This window comes from Panthera pardus, unplaced genomic scaffold (genome assembly GCF_024362965.1).
Source record: "Panthera pardus isolate Hobbes unplaced genomic scaffold, ASM2436296v1 HiC_scaffold_6, whole genome shotgun sequence".
In the NCBI taxonomy this organism is placed as follows: Eukaryota; Metazoa; Chordata; class Mammalia; order Carnivora; family Felidae; genus Panthera; species Panthera pardus.
The window spans coordinates 63,822,084-63,836,467 of NW_026526991.1; the positions used below are offsets into that span (position 1 = coordinate 63,822,084).

General features: G+C 45.2%; 1 protein-coding gene across 2 annotated transcripts; it reads right to left on the reverse strand.

The window, feature by feature from the left end:
- Window positions 1-544: 544 nt before the first annotated feature.
- On the reverse strand, window positions 545-4,593 carry DAZAP2 (DAZ associated protein 2). 2 transcript variants are annotated; one of them, XM_019419383.2, is made up of 4 exons: window positions 4,461-4,593; window positions 3,317-3,435; window positions 2,756-2,924; window positions 545-2,001 (listed from the first exon to the last, which is right to left on the reverse strand). In XM_019419383.2, the coding sequence occupies exons 1-4, from the start codon at window positions 4,471-4,473 to the stop codon at window positions 1,679-1,681; spliced, it is 624 nt and encodes a 207-aa protein (XP_019274928.1). In that variant the 5' UTR covers window positions 4,474-4,593; the 3' UTR covers window positions 545-1,678. The 2 variants fall into 2 exon arrangements, with proteins under 2 accessions (XP_019274928.1, XP_019274927.1); XM_019419382.2 differs by having other exon boundaries at window positions 1,757-2,001; window positions 2,679-2,924.
- Window positions 4,594-14,384: the final 9,791 nt, after the last annotated feature.

The following is a 14,384-nucleotide window of genomic DNA, read 5'->3' on the forward strand; positions in this document are numbered from 1 at the left end:
CGCCTGGGTGGCTCAGGCATTAAGCATCTGCCTTTGGCTCAGGTCATGATCTCATAGTTCATGAGTTCGAGTTCTACATCAGGTGAGCTCAAGCCCGTTTTGAAAGCGAGCAAGAAGGGGAGGAACAGAGAGAGAGGGAGTGAGGAGAGAGAATCCCAAGCGGGCTTCTCGCTGTCAGCGAGGCTCCTGACTTGGGGCTCAGTCTCCAGAACCATGAGATCATGACCTGAGCCAAAACCAAGAGTGGGATGCTTAACTAAGCCACCCAGGCGCCCCCTTAAGTTTATGTTCTGAATACCTCTGGCATAACAGGCTTCTAAAAATCTGAAAGAGCTTAGGAAATAAAGAAAAGGAAAACATCTAGAACGGGACTCATGAAAATGGTCAAATCTTGGCCTTACACTCCTGCATTTATTTCAAAGGCTTCGTTAAAAAACAAAACAAAACCCAACAGAATGACAACAGTACCTATTTGAATTTTAGGTGGAATATAAGATATATAGAGAAGAAACCTAAAAACAAGCTGAGTAAAGAATCCTTGAAGTGAGGTGTAATGCAACTTCATCACTTTATTCAAATCTTCAAAATAGTCTTTATTCTACATTTTTAGTATAAAAAATCCACAAGTTAAGTGCACCACAGTGTAGAGAGAGACATACAACGCTGAACTTCCATAACAGTCAATGGTACAGTCAAACATCACATGTACAGAACACAAAATTTAGATGAACTGAAATTATAAGATAAAATAAAATAAAATCCAATTTCAGAAAACAAAAATCAAAATATTAAGGATCCCTGAAATATTCTTAACCCTAATGAGATTTCACTGGACTCAAGTCATTTTGTAGTGAGGGATTCCTAATATGACCCCATTAACCCAGCTTAGGAGTTCTTGGGAGCCGTGAGTGCCTACATCAGATACTCTGACGATAAATGGTGACCAATTTTTGGATGGGAAAACGTCCCCTAATTTGGCTCTAACGTCATCAGGCTTTTGAAATGCAGCCCCCTCCCTGCCCCGACATTTTAAACAAACTTGTTTACAGTACAGTTTGCATTGATACCCTTTGTTCAAATACAGCTCTCAGGTTTTCTGGCACCGAAGCAAATTTGGGTTTAGTTCACGGATGAAGAGACAGCCTACAAGGAGGGTCCGAGAGGCACCCTCCACTTTTGCCTGAGGAGACGCAAAAAAACAGAAGTGATGGGGTCCGTGCTTGGGGCACAGAAGGGGTTTCAGAGGATCCTTGTGAAAGACTAGTTAAAAGATGGCAAGTGGGGAGAAGTGCAAGGAGAGAAGGAAGTTAGTCTGACTGGCTTTCTGTCCTGCACCATTGATTCAATGGAGATTGGCGGGAAGGAACTGGAAAACTAGGGTTGAGGGTGGGACGTGGGGCAAAGGATGGAAAGGGAAAGGCAGACAACTAATGCGTTTCATTTATAACAAGTAATAGAAATCAAAGACTTAAAGGAGATTAAAGACCAATCAGAATAATTTGGCAACTTTAATTCTTAGGAAGATCAAAGTTCCCTCCAAACCTAATTTGATGTTTTATTACTAAGAGCAAAGACCAGTATGGTACAGTATTACTCCAGAGGAATTCAAGGAAGATCCTTAGGGCTGCTTCACCCACATTCATTTTATGAATGGATGCCTCCCCTACCTCAAAATGCTTTAAGGAGGTACTGCTACCATTACATGGTTCCTTATTAAGTTTGAAAAGTGCCTGAAAGTTTGGGCACCAGAAAGACACCCCAACAACATGTGTCTAAACTGCAACTTCAGGTTAATATGACTAAAGCAGTTACATTGTGAGAAGTGCTGAAGGTATGTGATGTCTTTCTCGGCACAGAGGTGGCCTTGGTTCTTCACCAGATGGTGTAGCCACCATCTGAGCCACCCATGAAGAAGTTTCCCTTCCGCTGAGTTACGAGGACATTGGCTCCCTGCATGACTGCAAGCTGAGCAGCATTGGGAGGGCATCCAGGGGGTGGAGGCTGAAAGGAAAACACAAAGGTTGACTGGGCATAGGGCAGCTGAGACGAGGGAAGTGGGCACAGGTGAAAACGGGATCCGTTAAGAAGATGGCAGTATGCTGACCAATCACATCTTAGAGCTAGTTCTGCCACCAATTTGGATTGTAAAGCAGGTCTGGATTTTCTGTGAACCCAAAGATGCAAACAGGAAAGAGCCTACCACTCATCCAAAGGCATTCCCACCTCATTTCTAGTATATGGTTTTGAGTGGCTGGCCCTAGCAAGAGCCATTTGGGCTCTAATTCTTATGCAAGGGGGAGCGAAGCAGGAAACATAACTAAAATCTCTAGTATGTTTCCAAATGCTACTTAATAGGGATTATGGCAAATTCAAAGTAAATGCTTATGGAATGAATAAGGAGTATTACTAGCCCGGTACCAGAATGAAGCAGAAAGAGCAGCAGACAGCACTCCTAAGACAGGAAAACAAAGGAATCTGGTTAACTGAGACCCCAGGGAATGTGCCCGATGCTACTGACTTGCCACAGTTCTCCTGCCCCCTCACACCTGACTCCTGGATATCAGTACTCACACCAATACCACAGCTACTGCCCAGGCGTGGCGAAAGGATGAATGTGTAATCTTTTCAGAAAGTTAAAAGACACAAGAGCTGAGTTTTTCTGATAAGGTCATACTCACAGGAATGTTGCCAGCAGCAGCCCCAGCTCCAAATCTGGCACCTGCATCGTACCCTCCTTCCACCAGCACTGCTGAACCAGGTGGATAGATGGGACCAACTGGATAATAAGCCATAGGGATTGTGGAACCTAAAGGTCCAACAGCCACAGATTGGGCCATGGGAAGATACAGGGAGGCTCCAGGAAACGCAGCCGACATGGTGGGGACTGTGGCAGCCCCTGGGTGCACAAAGCTCGGACGATAGAGCTACAAGAGGCAGAAGAGAAGGCCACATGTTACTTCATGACATTCCAATTTTAGAGCTCTTAATTCTCCTTAGGTAGATTACACTCTAAGTTACACAGGCTGCCTTTCCATTGCCACTCAATATTCTCCTGGATCGCTTCCTGCTATAGCTAATGTTAGACTCAAGGAACACACACTCATCTTCTTAACCTCAGCCTGTGCCAAAAGATATAATCAGATAATGCATTCTCAACCCCAAAAGAAACTGCTGAAGTATACAGGGTTTCAGATTATTCATGGCAGCACTCTCTCCTGTTTGTGGAGAGTAAATAAATATGTGAAGTCAGGCTTAGCTCAGGGCTGAAAATGTGATCCGAAGAGTATTCAGGTCAAGTCGAGTAAACTGGGAGCACCTCTGAGTAGGCAGGCGGGGCATCAGTATAGGGTGGAGCCTGAGGAAGATGCAAGGTCTGAGGGTACACTGGATTCCCAGGAGGCTGCACAGGGTAGGTTGGCTGTGTCGGATATTGACCTGGAAGACAAGGGGTGGGGGAAAATGCATGTTGCCTATCACACAGAACCACCAAAATGGGGCAGAGCATACTGGGTAGCTAACCTAGCGGCAACAAGCAGGAGATGTGGGAACAGACTGCTCTGGAGGGCCTGATTTCCGGAACCAGGAAAATAAGCATTCTCTTTGCACCCTCTCCCCGGCCTATACCCGAAGATGCTGGATTCTCAATCGACAGGAAGGCGCTCTTCCCGTTAGCATGCTGGTGTAAGGGAAAGTCTAGCTGGGCCCAAGTTTCTTTCACAATGCAGGGCAGGTCTGGGCACCCGTGCCTGCCAATGTACCAACGGTCTATCCTGCCCGTGGTCTTCATAGGCCTGGTTGTAACTGGCCAAGACCTCGTTGAGTCACAGTGGCTACGATTATTTACCCCACCGATTTCCTACTCAAGGTCGACTTCCAAATAAAGTGAGTGGTGGAAGTGAACCTTCAGACCCGAGAGAAGGTAAATGTCCTGAGGAACAACAAAGGATCGTATTCTGATAAACACTAGGGCAATCACAGGAGCCGGGAGAAGTCCAGGCCTCCATCGGAGGGAAAGGCGAAAGAGACCTTTCTGGCCCCCGGGCCCGCCCACCAGCGCCGGCACCTCACTAGTTAAGCCCGGGCGCCAGCCTCTGGTTCCGGAGCGCGGCGCCCCGCCTCCGCTGGCTCTCCATTGGCCTGCCCAAATCCCTGCTCTAGCTCCCCATTTGCTCCTGCACATGCCTATCATGACAAGCCTTTCCCCCCACCCCCCACCCCTCCACCCGAGCCCGCAGCTCCAAACTGCGCCACAGAGTTTAAGGGGGAAAGGGCCGGGAGGAGCGAGCAGCCGTAGTTCGGGGATGACGAAGGCTTCTGGCGCAGCCCCCGGAACTGCAGCCGGCCCAGGAGCGAGGCTCAGCTCGCCCCAAGCTTGGCGTTTGGCGACCCTGGGGTCCGGGCCCGCTCGCTCCAGGCTAGCGCTGTTCCCCGCGACGGCCCCAGCCGCCCCCTGTCCTTGCCTTTGCTGTTCATGGTGGCTGCTGGTCCGGTTCGGCTCGGCGTCGCGGACGGTTATTTTTTTCGTCCTCTTCCTGTTCGTAGTCACTTCCGTGTCACGTGACGACTCGTCCGCCTAGCGTCACCCGACGCCTGAGTGCCGCTGCTACCGGAAACTCCGCCCCTTTGCCCGGCCTCCAGTAGCTAGAGGGAGGGCTCGCGTGGTCCCGCCCGTCGCGCGCGTTGGCTCCGCCCCTTGTGTCTTGTCTTCCAACCCCCACCCGCGTCCCAAGACGCGAAGAAAACCAAATACAGGTATTGTCTCAAAACAGGATTTTTTTTTTTTTTTCTCTTTTGGGCGCTCGGAGGCAGGACCATGAAACTGTTCCCCGGAACTTTTTTCCACCTACGCGCCGCAACTCAAGGTCACGTCACCTTAACAGCCTTTCCACAAAGGGCATAGATTGCTACTTACTTCTCTACCGGCCTGAAATGTGCTCCCCAAACCTTGGCTTATCGCGCAGTTTCCCTCTTAGGAAACCCAGCTTAAGCTTCAGCTGGGTCAAGGTGTATTTTGCCAGTCCAGCTGTCATCTAGCCTTTTTTGTGGTAGACTCTCAGTCCAGTCTTCGCTGCCTTGTCTGTTCCACCGACAGGCTGTCAGTATTTACTTCTGTGTCCTTTCTTTGTTACTAAAAGGCAGGGCATGCAGGCTCTGCCGCGCGTCCCCCACAGCAGCTAGCACTAAAACTGTCACGCCCGCGGTCCCCAAGGAGTGCTTGTGGCCCTGCCCTTAACTTCGGCACTTATTACAGGTGACCTGTATGGTGCTTTGTCTATATTTTCTCTATATCGGTGTTTCGCCTCTAACCTCATTTTCCTGGTGAGCAAAGATGCCATCCTTCAGGACAGCAATTAAGGTGTTCCTTCCATCTTTCATTTTAAAATATGCCAACAATGTGCAAGTACAGAGATGGAACTGAGCAAGACATTTTTAATGCTCAGATTAAGACTAGTATCGAAAAGCCTATATTCACCTTTTCCTGTATGTCTGACTCTAATCTTGAAGGCAGCGTAGTGTTAGACATTCACTCCTTCAGCCTCTTTGTGAAACGCTTAACAAATGCCAGGCACTGTTCTAAAACAAAACAAGGCCCTTGCACTCTTGAAGCTCACCTTCCTATGCAGGGGCTTGCAAAATTTTTGGCCACAAATCCACAATAACATGCTTTAAATCATGACTCAGCACACACACATGTTTACAACAAAATTTTTTGACCTCGTACTTATCCTTGTATGTACAACTGCACTGTAGTATTTTATATTCTATTTATTTTTTTCAAATCTGGTTGCAATTTCCCATCCCATTAACAAGTCAGGACCCACAGTTTGAAAAACACCTTTTTTAGTAGACTTTTATCTCCAGAGCCTTGCACCTTTTTTTAGGCTGAAGTTTGCGATCAGTAATTGGGAAGTCAAGGAGTGAATAAATCCTTGAAGGTCAGATCACACCTTCTCTGTGCCCTAACTTTTCCAAATCAGATCCTAACTTGATTCCACCCCAGAGCCTGAAACTGGAGAAGTCACTAATCTATCCCAACCCCTACTCATGCTCAAGGTGTCAGAAAATACAGAACTGAACCTAGGAAAGGGAACTTCCCTTATTTCTCTCTGTGGGCTCTCAGAAACCCTAAAAGTGTGTTGACTGTAGCAGTCTATGTCAATGAGAGTATAAGAGGTGGTCCCTAAATCAAGACACGAGTTCTGTTCTCACTGTCACCTGCTGACTTTAGTCCTCTTCTACTCAGCTCCCACTTATTCTCCACGACTTACTTATTTTTAATTTTTTAAAAGTTCATTTATTTTGAGAAAGAGATGGCATGAGTGGGGGGAGGGGCAGAAAAAGAGGAAGAGAGACAGAATCCCAAGCAGGCTCCACGCTGCCAGCCTGGAGTCTGACGCGGGCCTCGAACTCTTGAAACCAGAGATCATGACCTGAGCCAAGACCAAGAGATGGACACTTAACCAACTGAGCCATCCAGGCGCCCTTCCCTACTATTTCTTAATCAGATCCTGCACCGGTGACCTTACAGGTGTAATCCATTGAAGGCCTTTAGCAGACTGAAGAAAGCTGCAGGTCAGGAAACAGTATTTCAGAGAGGTTAAGTAGTTGAACTAAGTCACCCAGCTGCAAAACCAGTAGTCCTACTCAGGTTTGTGTGACCGTCCAACGTCGTTTTTAATTTATTTACACTGTTTAATCTGTTTACATTGTTTTAAATTCCATCGCCTCCCAAGAGTCTCAGTTTTATCATCTGCCAAAAAGGTCACACAATCCTTGTGTCACCTCCAGCTCTAGACTGTTTTACGGAAGGACGTGAACAAAGGGAAGCCTGAGAAGACAGAGGGGAAGTGGGCAGAACTGATAATCAGGTTGTACATTTTGGTCAGGCCCTACCAGTGTTAAAAACTCAAACACTGGGGCGCCTGGGTGGCTCAGTCAGGTAAGTGTCCGACTCTTGATCTCAGCTCAGTCTCAGGGTCATGAGTTCAAGCCCCATCTTGGGCTCTGTGCTGGGCATGAAGCCTACTTTAAAAAACAAAAACAAACAATGATTTCATGGATCATGGGTTCAAGCCCTGCATCAGACTCTGTGCTGACAGCTAAGAGCCTAGAGCCTGCTTCGGGTTCTGTGTCTCCCTCTCTCTGTGATCCTCCCCCACTGGTACTCTGTCTCTCAAAAATGAATAAACATTAAAACACACACACACAGATACTTCTACTGGATGGTAAACAGCCATTGTCCTAAGTTGTCTCTGCAAGCACACCTGTCTGCTCTGACCCCCACTGGAATCCATCTCCTGCCCAGGATCTCTCCATGGTCCAGTGATGAAAAGGTAAACTATGACACCCAGGAAGCCTCCAGGCCCTACCTCCAGTGAAGGCAAGCTGCCCTCAGATTGGTCAGTGCTGCTTCTACAAGATGTTAGGTATTTTGCTTACCACTCTGGGACCTGGGCATAGAGCAAGCTAGGGCAGAGCCAAATGAGATTACCAAAAGAAATGGAAGGGTACAAGCACAGCTTCTCTGGCAGGTGGGCTTAAGGAGAAAGTGGCTACTTTCTTGTACAAGAGTCAAGAGGCTTTCTGTCTTCTTCATTCTCCAGGGTCCCCCAACCAAGATGAAATGTTCATTTTGTCATTTATCAAACATCCTTTCTTGAATTAATTTAACAACTATTTATGGAACACCTATTATGCGCCAGGCCCTGTGATAGGCACTAGGGACACAATAGTGGAGAAGCAGGCTTCGTCCCTACCTTCCCAGAACTTAGTCTAACTAATGGGAGTGACAGAGAAGTAAACAGATAATCATAATGCAGTGTGACTAGCGCTGACATAAGGACAGTATGGGGTGTTAGGAGAGCACATAGACTAGGTACCTAATCTCCTCTACTGGGGTCAAGTAGGGCTTCCTGCTGGCAGTGATGTTTGAGATGAAATCTGAAGGGTGAGTGGAAGTTAAGCAAGTGGAGGGAATTCCTCAAAGGAACAGCTTATGCAAAGGCCTGGGAAGTAGTGAGAGAGCTTACAGAGAGGGAGGACATGAAAACAGTTCAGTATGGCGGGAATGTGGAATGGGAGGTGAGAACTGGTAAGACGTGATGCTGAAGAGGTCAACAGGAACCAGACCACGCAAGGGACCTTGGAGCTCACAGAGGATCCTATCTTAAGACATTGGATTCTATCTAAGGGCACCAGTTAGCCACTGAAGAGCTTTCAGAGAAAAGTGACATGATCCTGTTTTAATTTTAGAAATAGCTTTCTGCCTCCAAAATGTAGACTAGATTAGAAAGGGACAAGAGTAGAAGTGTGTCTGGGAGAGCAGTCAGAATACCAATGTAGTAATTTAAGTGAGTGATGATAGCAGACTACTCACGGAAATAGTGGTGGGGTAGAAAGAAGTCAGGGGTGGGGGGAGGGCGTTCCAGAACTCTTTACGAAGCAGAAACAAGCAGGCTAATACTCAGGATTAACGTCCAGGATTAGTTAAGAAAAATACTGTGAGGGATGAAAACTACAAAAAGTGAAAAGACAAATGACAAATTGGAGAAAAGATATTTGCAGTTTGTATCACAAGCGGCTAAGCTCCCTGTCCTAGAACTCACAGAGATCAGTAAGCCACTAGAAAAAGTAGCAAATGACATTTACAGACAGTTCAGAGAAAAGTAAATATAAATAAATGGTTTTTAAACATATGAGATGATGTTCAGTTTCACTTTTTTTGTTTAAGTTTATTTATTTTGAGACAGTGAGTGTGGGGGAGGGACAGAGAGAGAGGAAGGGAGAGGGAGGACCCCAAGCAGGCTCCACGCTTGTCAGCACAGACCCTGATGTGGGCTCGAACCCCTGACCCCTGAGATCATGACCTGAGCTAAAACCAAGAGACGCCTGACTGAGCCACCCAGGCACCCCTCAGCTTCATTCTATTTAATAAGAAAAAGGCAAATGAAAACCGTGCAGACACCATTATCAGATTGGTAAAATCCAAACATTTTCTAACTTCGCTCTATTTGCAGGGCCGTGACCAAACAGACACTCTAATCTATTTTTTTGTTTTTATTTTCCTAAGCTGTTATTTTAATTTCAGTTAACATACAGTGTAATATTAGTCTCAGGTGTATGATACAGTGATTCAAGACTTCCATATGACCCTAGGTGCTCACCACAAGTGCACAACAAGTCCTTAATCCCCATCACCTATTTCACCCAGCCCCACTCCCCTGTGGGTAACCATTAGTTCTCCATAATTAAGTCTGCTTCTTGATTTGTCTTGCTCTCCCTTATTTTTTCATTTTGCTTGTTTGTTTTGTTTCTTAAATTCCACACGAGTGAAATCATAACAGTATTTGTCTTTCTCTGACTATACTCTCTTGCTGGTGGGAATGTAAATTGGTATAACTCCTACTGGGTTAATTTGGCAATATCGATTGACACACGAGATCTATCTGTCAATACACATACCATCCCCATTTCTAGGAATGATTCCTACAGATATTTGCACTCATGAGAAACACTGTGTATAAAGCGTTCACCGTAGCATTGTAATAGCAAAAGATTAGGAATAACCCATATGTCCAATAATAGGGAAGCAGTAAAACAAATCCTAGTACAGCCATACAGCTAAATATTCCGTGGCTGTAACAAAGAATGGGAAAACTCTCCAAAATATTTTTAAATTAAAAAAAAGAAAGAAGAAAGAAAGAAAAAGAAAGCTTCAGAACAGTGTGGTTAGCATGATGCCTTTGGTAAAAGAGCAGGAAAACCAAGAATACTCTAGTATTTGAGTAAAGAAATTCTTTTTTTTTTTTAATTTTTTTTTTTAACGTTTATTTATTTTTGAGACAGAGAGAGACAGAGCATGAACGGGGGAGGGTCAGAGAGAGAGCGAGACACAGAATCGGAAGCAGGCTCCAGGCTCTGGGCCATTATCAGCCCAGAGCCCGACGCGGGGCTCGAATTCACGGACCTGAGATTGTGACCTGAGCTGAAGTCGGACGCTCAACTGACTGAGCCACCCAGGCGCCCCAAGAAATTCTGAAAGAACATACAAGCTACCTACAAAAAGTGGCTACTGGTTGGCATGGGGAAACAGAAGGAAAAGTGAGACTTTTCACTGTATACCTCTAAAATTTTTAAAAATTGGGGCACCTGGGTGGCTCAGTCAGTTAAGTGTCTAACTCTTGATTTCGGCTCAGGTCATGATTTCACAGTTCATGGGTTTGAGCCCCACATTGGGCTCCATGCTGACTGTGCAGAGCCTGCTCGGGATTCTCTTTCTCTGTCCCTCTCTGCCCCTCTCTGCTCTCTCTCTCTGTCTCTCTCAAAATAAACAAATAATAAATAAATAAATAAAATTTTTTGAACCATATGAATGCTTACCTAGTCAAAAAATTAAAGCAATGTTGGCACACATATGAAAATGGCTAAATAAACTTAAAAAAAATTTTTTAAATAAATACAATAAAATGGCTAGTATAAAAAGCCTGACTATTTCAAGTGTTAGGATGTATAGCTATTAGAACTCTCATATGCTGCTAGTAAGAGTATAAAATGGTCTAACCACTTTGGAAACAGTATGGCAGAATCTTTAAAAGTTAAACATACACATAGAACGACCCTACAATCCAGCAATCGCACTACTAAGTATTTACCCAAAGGATACAAAAACTGATTGTTTATAGCAGCATCTATCAACAGTAGCCAAATTATGAAAAGATCCCAAATGTCCATCAACTGATGAATGGATAAAGAAGTTGTGTTATATATATATATATATATATATATATATATATATACACACACATACACACACACGTATATATACACATGTATATATTAAATTAAATATATATACACACACACATATATACATACAACGGAATATTATTCAGCCATAAAAAAGAATGAAATGTTGCCATTTGCAATGATGTGGATAGAGCTAGAATGTATCATGCTAAGCGAAATAAGTCAGTTGGAGAAAGACAAATACCCTGTCATTTCACTCATATATGGAATTTAAGAAAAAGAACAGATGAACATAGGGAGAGAAAAAGAGAGGCAAACCCATAAAACAAACTCTTAATTAGAACAAACTGAGGGTTGCTGGGGGGGGGTGGGAATGGGTTAAACGGGTGATGGGTATTAAGGAGGCACTTGTGATGAGCACTAGGTATTGTGTGTAGGTGATGAATCACTAGATGCTACTCCTGAAACTAATACTGCGCTATATGTTGACGAACTGGCATTTAAACAAAAACTTGAAATAAATAAACAAACAATAGGGGCACCTGGGTGGCGCCCAGTCGGTTGAGCGTCCGACTTCGGCTCAGGTCACGATCTCACGGTCCGTGAGTTCGAGCCCTGCGTCGGGCTCTGGGCTGATGGCCCAGAGCCTGGAGCCTGCTTCCGATTCTGTGTCTCCCTCTCTCTCTGCCCCTCCCCCGTTCATGCTCTGTCACTCTCTGTCTCAAAAATAAATAAACGTTAAAAAAAAATTTTTTTTAAATAAAAAATAAACAATAAACAAAACAATTTTTTTTAAAGTTCATACCATATGATCCAGCTATTCCAATCCTGTTAACCCAAGAGAAATGAAAGCGTATGGGCACACACAGACTTCCAAGGATATTTATAACAGCTTTATTTGTAACAGCCCCCAGCTGGAAACAACACAAATGACTATCAACAGGCCAATGGGTAAACAAATTGTTGTATTGCTATACAGTAAAAAGGAATGAACTATGGAAGTGCCCGGGTGGCTCAGTCGGTTAAGCGTCCAACTTCGGCTCAGGTCATGATCTCGCGGTTGGTGGGTTTGAGCCCCGCGTCAGGCTCTCCGCTGACAGCTCGGAGCCTGGAGCCTGCAGCCTGCTTCGGATTCTGGGTCTCCCTCTCTCTGCCCCTCCCCCACTCAACCTCAGTCTGTCAATAAACATGAAAAAGGTTTTTTTAACATAAAAAAAAGAAAAAGGAACTATGGATGCACACAAACTGGATAATCTCAATTATGCTGAGTGAAAGGAACCAGACCAAGGAAAAATAAAAACTAAAAAATGCATACTGTAGGATTCTGTTTATATGAAATTTTGGAAAATACAAGTTAATCTACGGTGACAAAAAGCAGATCAGTGGTTGCCTGGGGGGGGGGGGGGGACAGAAGGAAAGATGGATTCCAGGAAAATTTTGGTGGGTAATGGATGCGTTAATTATCTTGATTGTGATCATGGTTTTCATGGGTGTATATGTGTGTCAAAATTTATCAAACTGTATATCTTAAATGTCCAGTTTATCATGTGTCATTATACCTCAGTAAAGGTATGTTAGGGGTGCCTGAGTGGCTCAGTTGGTTAAGCATTGGACTCTTTGATTTTGGCTGAGGTCATGATCTCAAGGTCATAAGATCAAGCCTCACATCGGGCTCTGAGCTGGATGTCGAGCAAAATTAGGGCAGAAGTTAGCAAATGCTAGAGTACAGATGGGTAAGCTGTGGTCTGAGGGTTCAGAGAATGGCCTTGCCTCTTCCTGCTGGGTCCCTACTTCCAATTAATCAGGCCGAGTAGAGCTTTTTTATGTACCTTTTTTTTTTTTTAACTTTTTTTAAAAGTTTATTTATTATGAGAGAGAGCAAGAGAGCAAGCATGAGTCGGGGAGAGGCAGAGAGAGGGAATCCCAACCAGGCTCTGCACTGTCAGCGCGGGGCTCAAACCCAAGAGCTGTGAGATCATGACCTGGGCCTAAGTCAAGAGTTGGACACTTAACTGACTGAGCCACCCAGGCGCCCCTTTTTATGTACCTTAATTGAACACCTACTATGTGTTGTGCTCTTGACTTATGTAACTGGAAGAACAAAACCACCTCCTATTTCCCAGCCCAAAGAAGGAGGGTAGTGGTTTGTGGAAGAATCCAATCAGGCTCTTTGAAGCAGCCTTTTCAAAGCTTTGGCTGGTTTTTGTGTAACTAAGGGAACAAGGATTACAAGATATATGACTCAGAAATGGACCCTCCTTTCTTATTCCAGGCAAGCCTTTGTAGGAGAGGCACTAACACCGCTCTGCATAATAATGCAAAGGGCTAATTCCACCGTGGCAGGGGCAGCGGCTCTTCTTTGGGGGTTTTGACCAATTTTTCTCAGGGTGAAATCCCAAGCCACCTGCACCAGAATCATTCCGTGCTTATTAAAAGTGCAAAGTAACGCAGTGATACTAACACACATTCGCCTGTTTGGGGGTTGAGATCTCATTTTATTCTTCGAGGTACGGGTATGTGTCACAAAGGTTACTTACTTCCCAAAGGACAGTCAGAAGAATAAAGCCTCATCTGCATCTCAGTCTGGCCAAGAGACTGGAAGGGTTCTGGACTCGGGTGCCAGCGGCCCCTAGACAGTTCTGCTGGGTGAACTCTGTGTGCCAGAGCTCACTGGGACACATGCTCTGTGGCGCCTTTCCCCTGGTCCATCTCATAGCACCACGCATCCTCCTCCCCACCCCCCCCCCACCCCCCCCACCCCCGCAACACTCACCTCTTCCAGACTGGATTTGTCAGATTTAGGGAAATTTGCTGGCAGTAGCTGAGGAACATGAGGGAGGAAGGCCCTGGGGCTTCCCAGAAAGAAGTGGAGGTTTTTAAAAAAAAAATTTTTTTTAACTTTATTTATTTTGAGAGAGACAGAGACAGCTTGAGTGGGGGAGGGGCAGAGAGACAGGGAGACCAAGAATCCCAAGCAACTCTGTGCTGTCAGCACAGAGCCCGACGCGAAGCGGGACTCGAACTCATGAAAACCACGAGATCACAACCTGAACTGAAACCAAGAGCCGGATGCTTACCCTACTGAGCCACCCAGGCGCCCCAGAAGTGCAGGTTTGAAAGAGTTTCTAGGGAGGGAAGCAGACCTGAGGACAGGGAGCCAGGTTAGTGTCTGGGGTACATCCATGAAAGGTACAGACCCTTTAATAAAGATTGAATTTCTTAGCTGTTTTTCACTTGGATTATAGGGAAAGTTAAAGGCAAACTTATTTATTTTACTTTTATTTTATTTTATTTTATTTTATTTTATTTTATTTTATTTTATTTTAGAGAGAGAGTGTGAGCGGGGGACAGGGGCAGAGGGAGAGAGAGAGAACCTTAAGAAAGCTCCACACTCAGCTCAGAGCCTGATGTGGGGCTCAATCCCAAGACTCTGGGATCATGACCTGAGCCAAAATCAAGAGTTGGACATTCAACCGACTGAGCCACCCAGGCACCCGAAAGCAAAATTTTTTTTAAAGTTTATTTTTATTTTGAGAGAGAGCACGCAAGAGAGAGCAGGAGTTGGGGAGGAGCACAGAGAGAGGGAGAGAGAATTCTAAGCAGGCTCTGCACCATCAGCACAGAGCCCAACACAGGAC